Genomic DNA, 8469 nt, shown 5'->3' with positions numbered 1-8469 from the left:
CAGGTGAAGGGAAACCACCCCTTTGCCTGTAGCCGCCTGGCTGTTACAGTCACACTCCCCAGCCTGGAGGAGCTGTAACGTTTAGTTAGTGCCCAGTATGGACAGACAAGCCCATGTGGAAAACAAAGCATCCCTCTCTCAATTGGCCTCCTTTCAAGACATTTTATTGACAATTCACATTTTTAACATTCACGCTTTTCGGAAGGCAAATATCTGAGCGCCTGGAGGCCCCAGCCATGCCAGCGGATGATGTTTCACAGTAGCAACGGGCTGACCACTCATTTATTTATTTGGATCATCCAATCAAACATTTCCTGCAGCCCTTCAGGAAGAAGGCATCAGTATTAGGCACCATAAGACAAGGCACTAGCGTGAGAGGGCTAGAAACAGGAGGCTAAGGTGACAGCCAGGATAAATCGGATTGATTACACTGAAAAATATTTCATTTTAAAAATCTAAAGCTATAACAGGGTGTTCAGAGGTTGGCATATGGCTCTTCAGTCTTCCAGGCCAGCGACCCCATGTGGGGGCAGGCCGCTTCCTCAGCCTCTCCTCTGCTTTAGTATCTCCATGTACATGTGGAGAGACTTTTGAATGGCGTCTTTTGTGATGAAGCTGACAAAGTTCTGAATGTCAGATTCGCGGTGGGCGAGCAGACGGTCCACAGTCGGCTTCCTCATCATGGACTTGGTGATCTGACGGGCGTGGTCTGTGGAGTAGAGAGAGACAGCATGTTGGCCGCGCAGGGTCAGTGTACATTACAGCCAGAGGTCCCAGCAATAGGACCATGGGGTGTAATTACCTTCCTGGGGAAAAGAATACTGGGTCCTAACGCACTCTTGATTCTAACAGGGAGCGACAGACCAAGAACCAAGAGCTGGAAGCTGAAGCCAGACAAAGGCAAATTGGAAACAAGGCACAAATTTTTAATAGTGAGGGTGATTAACCACCACAGCAACCTCCCAAGGGAAGTGGTGGACACTCCATCTCTTGGTGTCCCCAAAGCCGGACTGGACTCCTTTCTGGAAGATGCTTCTGTCAAACACATGTGATGGACTCAGTGCAGGGATAACCAGGTGAACTTCTCTGGGCTGTGCTGTACAGGAGATCAGACTAGAAGATCACAGTGGTCCCTTCTGGCCTTAAAAATCAATGCCCTTTGTCGACACTGTTTGACACAAGTGATACCACCATGAACAAACATTAACTGCCCCATCCCCTGGGGCATGTCCTCTGAATCAGCTCCCAGAACAACACAATAAAGCCAGTTTCCCAGCTGGTTACACTCAGCATTGCTCCATGGACTTCAAGGAATCTGCACCAGTTTACACCAGCTGCGTGAGGACACGGCCCTGAGTTCCAAACACAGAGATTGTCATTATGTATTAAGGAGGTCCATCCCCACCACACTATGGACACTCTCCATGCACCTCACTTCCAGGACAGCCTGGGTCTTGCATTAGCCACTGCTGCACTCACGGTGAGAGTCTTGGCTGGCAGGTGCTATTATGAACATAAGTCGTTCCAGTCACAGAAACTCTCCTGAAGCCTATCCCAGACCACAGACATTCTCCACGACATGACCAGCCACATCCCCATCAGGAGAGATCCTCGGGAGCATGGCCAAGGAGCCCTCCAGTGGGGAATCTCTGGCTCAGACACGCGGCAAAGGGAAGAGTAAGCTCTCAAGTGGGGAAGAGATCAACGAAAGTTAGAGAGCATGAAAAGCTTGTCTGCCACCAGTTGCATAAACCAAACCCTGCAGCAGGGTCTGGATGGCCGCCCACCACCTCCGTTTCCAAAGCTGTCCAGCCCTCCCCGGCTCTGCCTCATACCTTCCCTCTAAGAACCCACATGCTTTTAAAGCTTTCCTCAGAGTGACTATTCTTCCAGCGTTTCCTCTCCACTGAATCCTCTCCTGTTTGTATGGAGCTCTTGTAAAAAGCGATGTGCAGAAGTGAACCTGGCTCTGAAAACCACAGCAGTCACCAGAGCAGAATTTACTCGCTTGTGCTGTGCTCGATACTCCTAACCAAATGTTTGCCTTTCCTGCACCAGTGTCCGATTGCTATAATGCACACTGATTATGAGACAGTAATTAAATAAGTGTTCTCACGAGGGTTAAAGTCAGTAAATGTAAGTTAGCTCTGCCAGCAGCATTATACAGAGCAAGCACCGTCATTCTAGCATGGTCTGCCTTTCGTTTTACTGGTGCAACACAAGAGAATACATTAGTGCAACACACATTTAATTTTCCAGGTATTTGTGCAAGAGTAAATCTGGGAAAGAAACAGATCAGCTGCCCACACATATACTGGAGGCTCCTCTCGGTGATAACCCACCAGGGCCCCTGTGTAGCACATACTCTAGTTAATACACATGCATTTCAAGGACCGGTACTAGGTCAGGGCCCTAGTGTGGGGATTGCGAGATCTGCACTGGAGCCTCCAGGAAGCCAGACAAGAGGGGACTGGTGACTTGCTCCCCTCTGGGATAAATGGCCAGGGACTGATGGGCATCCCGACACCCTCCCTGTCCTGGGAGTGCAGAACCCAAGAGATGCTTGGGGACCTGCTCCCAAGCCAAGGATGTGAGGGAGCATCCTGGGCATCTGCCTGTCAGTCCCAGATTACAAAGGTTCTAGAAGGCAAAGGAATCGGGAATGGAATGTGAGATCCAATGATACATTACACCCAGCTCTTACGTGTAGGGGGGAGGGGCTGGGAAGGCCCAGACTTGGTTTATCTCTCTCAGTTCATTCCCTGAGTGGCAGGCACACGCAGAGCGCATCTCACGTTGGCTGGGCACCTTCTGTTTCAAATGCTCAGATCTGTGTTAAATCCCACCCAACGGCTTTCAGGCGTAGGACAGCACATGCCCCTCACATGGACTTGTTGCACGCTGAGCTGAAAATTGCCACCATTCATACACGAGCCAAGTCACACAGCGAGCTTCGAATTTCTTCCCCCTCCACGCACTGTCCTAGCCCAGCACTGGCTCACTGGCCTCACAGCAGCAGCAGCTGTGTGAAGCTGCGTGTCTGAACCCCACGCTAGCCAGGTGAGATGGCTGGCCTGCCATCCGTGGCATCTCAACCCCAATATGCTCATTGCACTGCCTTCATTCCTGATCTCACGGGAGCCAATGGCAGCTTTACCACTCATTTCCGTGGGAGCTGGCTCTGGCCAAAGACAGTCAAGGGGTTGGGCCCCTTGAGCTCACTAGAGCCAAAGCATGCCAGGCTATTTGGCACTGGATTCTCCCATACGTGCTTACAAGCTGGCCTGTTCTAGTTGGTTCCACAGGCTGCACTGAACCGTTATAGTCCAATTGCCTGGGTCTCTCTGCCGTTCACCTTCCCTCTCGGTCTTGCCCGCCCAGGGTTTCTCAGAGGTTTGCTAGTGGATCTGGTCCAATACTATTCTGCCTCATTTTTAATCAATTTAGGATAAATATTGCTGACATTACCACATGCAGATGAACTGGGCACTGTTAAGCCTCACTCTCCGATTGCGTCTCATTCCCCTCCATCACGCTCACTGTGCTACGCCAGGTGACCAGCACACTCCGGCCACGGGCTCACTGCTCTTTGACAGGAGCAGAGAACGGCAGCAGCCTCCTGCGGCCGGAAGTCTCTTACCTGGAATAGCTAACCACTGTGACATCACAGCAGCAGCCGTGCTCTGTATCTTCTCCTCTGGTACTAACTGATCTACAAGGCCTATTTTATGGGCCTCAGGCGGGGAGTACAAGAGCCCCAGCTCGAGGGAACGCTCTGTAGCTCGGTTTCCAATAGTGTTCACCATTGTATCCTTAAACCTAGGAGAGAGGAGAGGAAACTCTCAGGCGGGGGAACCACAGAACAACCAGCAAGCGTAAAGAGAAGCAGTGAGACAGCAAAACAAAAAGCTGATGTTAAGTAACCATCCTGTCCTCCCTCCAATCCCTCTTTAGAACTCACTTCTGCTGGGATGCCTTCAAACCACTCAGCAATGGTCAGGCAAGCATGCTGGCTGCTTTGCAGACTGACTGGTATCATCTGTGTTGCCTTGCGGTCCCCCTGTCTGCAGCCACCCATACTCTCATCTTATACTTTCACTGTAAGCTCTAAAGGGCAGGGACTGTCTCTCTGTTACATGTATGTACAGCACCCAGCGCAATGGGGCTGGGACTCTATGCACTACCCCCATACAAATAAACTCTGTCCTGTCCGTGACTCTGGTGCCTCTGAATACACATTTCAGAGCAGCACTGCTCCCGTCCCCTCACATAAATACACTTGTCTGATTACAGTGTAACCTTACCAGAAAGGTGCAACAATACCCAGCTGCGTTTCATTCAGTCCAATGCTGTATTTTGGGTTCTCCGCCATGATTCTGTAGTCACAGCACATGGCCATCAGACAGCCCCCTGCCGGGCTGGACCCCTGGCGCAGGAAGGAAGAGACTGGGTCTAGTTAAATCTCCACAACGTGCTTCCAGTTCTAAAATACTCAGTCTCCTCTCACCATAACAGCATCATTCTATCGCACACAGGACATGTTCAGAACAGCACTGGGGATAAGGCTTTGAAGTCATGTCCCTATAAATCTTCAAAGGGACATGGTCAGAGTAAAAAAAGGCATTAAAACAATGCCTGACCTATATTAATTTTTTTTAATTCTTTCCATTTTAATTCCCCCCCCCGCCCCATTTATGCTGTTCACTGTTTGAACTTTCCCAGCCTGGGAAATGAACTAGTCAATTTCACCTCTATTCCTTGTCAGTGTCACTCTCAGGTTCTCCAGCTCTAGCAGGCAGCTGCCTTGTTTGGGTTGCAAACTCTGCAGTGGAGTGGGGTGGGGTTTTCTTTTGTTTTTTTAAACCAAAAATATTTTTCCTAGGGGAATTTATATTTAAAAACTCCAAGGAAACATTTCCATTGGCCTAGGGCTTTGGGAAACCTACACTTGAGACCATACGTGACCTGATGGTGTCGCTTTTAAAAAGTCCTAGCTGCCTCTTTTCCTCATACATTCAGCCTCAGAGAGAAAGTCAAGAGCACTTGCTAGTCACAGAGATATGGCCGGCGCCAGCAGTTATTTTGTGGAAAAATAAAAGTGAGTGACCAACCAATACACAGAAATCGCATGTCTGAATACACAAATTCAGAATGCATTTTTCCCTTGGCCGAGAATCACCAGATGGGCCAGTGTAACCCAAGAAACAATAACCAATTACTGCATATTAACTTATGCCAGTAGACATCTGAACTGCCCTTGCTGTGGGTCTAACAGCAGAGTGCAATCACTTCTTCCCTCCACAACACCTGTAACATAGGAATGGCTTCTCCCCTCCTGCAGAGAAACCCTAGCAAGGAGCCAGAGGGGCCAGGAAACAAATCAGAGCTCATTTGGTGGAGTTTCTAGGCAACCGTCTCCTCTAGTGGGAGGGTTTTGGGGGAGGTGAGGGGATGGAGGGGAGCTGGAAAGGAGGGAGAACCAAGGATCTAAGGAGCTGTCTGCTAGCTTCTCCCACACCCTGGCAACATGGCTTCTTCGGGTGTGCTCGCACCGCTGACCATGTCCCTCAGTAGCTGGGCAGCAGTAGCCCAGAGCTAATGCTAGTCCAAGCAGCGTGAATTCCCAACCAAATTGCCACTTGCAAGTGTGGGCTGCGTCGGGGACAATAAAGCAAGAAGTACCAAGAATGGTGCTCCAGCCTCTCCTGTCCCTACAGTCCTTGGACTCATGGACTCCAAGAAAGGAGGGTCTCAGGATGGGGGAGAAAATCATGACAACACCACGAATAGCCACTTTTTCCATGGTGCCCTCCCCAGCTAGCCATCAAGCCCTCCTGCACACACAGCATCTGGGATAATCCCGCTCTTAGACAGGGCTTCTTGGGGCTGGGCACACTCTTTGCTATGTCTGTGCAGCAGAAACAAAGAATTCAATCAGAGCCAGCAGCCTACAGGAGATTCTGTTGTGACCTGTCACTTTAAGAGGCTGCTAAGGCGGCTAGCGAGCTGCATGTGCAATCGTGCGAGGCACTGTGGAGCTCAGGCTTCCTGTGCCGTGCTGAGCAAGTCCCACTCGAACCAGAGGGAGCTGAAGGTGCTCAGCACCTCCGAGGTGCAACGTATGGCCGGCACTGCATTAGCGTATGGAAGCCGTCCACCCACTGCGATACACAAAACCATCTCGGAGCAACTGACAGTCTAAATCCCTCTCATTCATGCCTGTATCTGAGAATCAGGTACAGAACCAACCTGCAACAGTAGGGACCCCTGCATATTTCTGTGTGGAGGTGCATGTGAAACATACACGTGTATATTTTACACACACACGCATGCACACACAGACCCTGTACACATTCTAGTGTTCCTACATAAAGCCTACTGCCTTTCCTGTCCCTGCCCCCACAGTACTAATAAACCAAGACAAGCGACTGACAATTGAGAGCCTCCTATGAAGTCAGGTAGAAAGATGACTTGCATTGATAGCGGCTATTGTCACCATGTTGGATTGGTACAGCCTGAGCCACATCTCCTGAACGGCTTTCCAGAACTCTGCATAGTGCTCTGTGCTCTTCCCGTACATCTCCATAATATCCAGGCCAGCTGAGAAGATTTTGGGGGCACCCTAAAATAATGTAAGAAAAACATCAAATGGACAATATGTAGCGACTGACCTTTCAACTTGTTAGCAACATGGTCTGGTAGAAACTAACCTGATCACGTGTGTACAAAACTGTGCACACAAATATTTTGAATATTTTGCAAATTTCCTAAGAGTTACATTAACGGATAACTCAAGGGATCTTACCAGCAAGAAAAATAACAAAGATACATACGAATAAAGGGGAAATTCACTTCTTTGGAATAATTATTTTTACTTAGCAATGCTTGTGGTTTATGTCTAATTTGATGCCAGAAAATGCCAGGTGAATTTAAAAAAGAGAGAGGACAGAGTATTTCCCTCCCAAATCAGCCTGTTTTGTAGCCCACTTTATTTCTTTCCATCCTTGAAGGCCCCTGTAGCAATGACCTCCCTCAGGCAGAGGTGGCTCAATGCCATGCTCTGATATCGCCTGAACTGGTTGCTAGAGAGCAATATGGCTAAGCATGAAGCAAAGGAACAAACCGGGGTCCGGCACTCGCACCCTGCACATAGCAACACCTGGCACTACCGGCCATCCGAGACCGGCCCTGTAAAGAGTATCCTCATTTCAGTGCAACACGTACTGACGTCAGGATGACCCCTCTGCAGCCTCGGTCGTTCTCCAGTTTCTCCAGGCTTATTAGAAACTCTGTTAGAAAGTCCAAGCTCAGGCTGTTCACAGGAAGGTTCTCCATCTTCATCACAGCTACCCCTGCACCACAGCAAATAGAGGAATTAGAACCCACTGGAGATGACCGCAGCAATGTCTGCCAGGCTGCTAATTAGCACACTCCAGATCTCTGAATGTTCCCAAGACCAGACTAGATCAGGCCTGGATGCTAGCGTAGTTGAAGTCCCACCATCACCACCAGCCCAAGATTTGGTGGTGATGGGGGACTTCAGCTACCCAAATATATGTTGGGAAAATAACACAGCGGGGCACAGACTATCCAATAAATTCTTGGATGCATTGCAGACAACTTTTTATTTCAGAAGGTTGAAAAAGCTACTAGGGGGGAAGCTGTTCTAGACTTGATTTTAACAAATAGGGAGGAACTCGTTGAGAATTTGAAAGTAGAAGGCAGCTTGGGTGAAAGTGATCATGAAATCATAGAGTTTGCAATTCTAAGGAAGGGTAGAAGGGAGAACAGCAAAATAGAGACAATGGATTTCAGGAAGGCGGATTTTGGTAAGCTCAGAGAGCTGATAGGTAAGGTCCCATGGGAATCAAGACTGAGGGGAAAAACAACTGAGGAGAGTTGGCAGTTTTTCAAAGGGACACTATTAAGGGCCCAAAAGCAAGCTATTCCGCTGGGTAGGAAAGATAGAAAATGTGGCAAAAGACCATCTTGGCTTAACCACGAGATCTTGCATGATCTAAAAAATAAAAAGGAGTCATATAAAAAATGGAAACTAGGACAGATTACAAAGGATGAATATAGGCAAACAACACAGGAATGCAGGGGCAAGATTAGAAAAGCAAAGGCACAAAATGAGCTCAAACTAGCTACAGGAATAAAGGGAAACGAAGACTTTTTATCAATACATTAGAAGCAAGAGGAAGACCAAGGACAGGGTAGGCCCACTGCTCAGTGAAGAGGGAGAAACAGTAACTGGAAACTTGGAAATGGCAGAGATGCTTAATGACTTCTTTGTTTCGGTCTTCACCGAGAAGTCTGAAGGAATGCCTAACATAGTGAATGCTAATGGGAAGGGGGTAGGTTTAGCAGATAAAATAAAAAAAGAACAAGTTAAAAATCACTTAGAAAAGTTAGATGCCTGCAAGTCACCAGGGCCTGATGAAATGCATCCTAGAATACTCAAGGAGC

General features: G+C 48.6%; 1 protein-coding gene across 1 annotated transcript; it reads right to left on the bottom strand.

Moving 5' to 3' along the window:
• Positions 1–166: 166 nt before the first annotated feature.
• ECI1 (enoyl-CoA delta isomerase 1) lies at positions 167–7344 on the bottom strand. Its single transcript, XM_065412409.1, has 5 exons — positions 7225–7344; positions 6476–6622; positions 4305–4426; positions 3641–3819; positions 167–709 (listed from the first exon to the last, which is right to left on the bottom strand). The coding sequence occupies exons 1-5, from the start codon at positions 7339–7341 to the stop codon at positions 543–545; spliced, it is 732 nt and encodes a 243-aa protein (XP_065268481.1). The 5' UTR covers positions 7342–7344; the 3' UTR covers positions 167–542.
• Positions 7345–8469: the final 1125 nt, after the last annotated feature.

The sequence above is a fragment of the Emys orbicularis genome, chromosome 10 (genome assembly GCF_028017835.1).
Source record: "Emys orbicularis isolate rEmyOrb1 chromosome 10, rEmyOrb1.hap1, whole genome shotgun sequence".
Lineage (NCBI taxonomy): Eukaryota > Metazoa > Chordata > Testudines > Emydidae > Emys > Emys orbicularis.
This window is presented reverse-complemented; position numbering and strand designations above follow the sequence as displayed.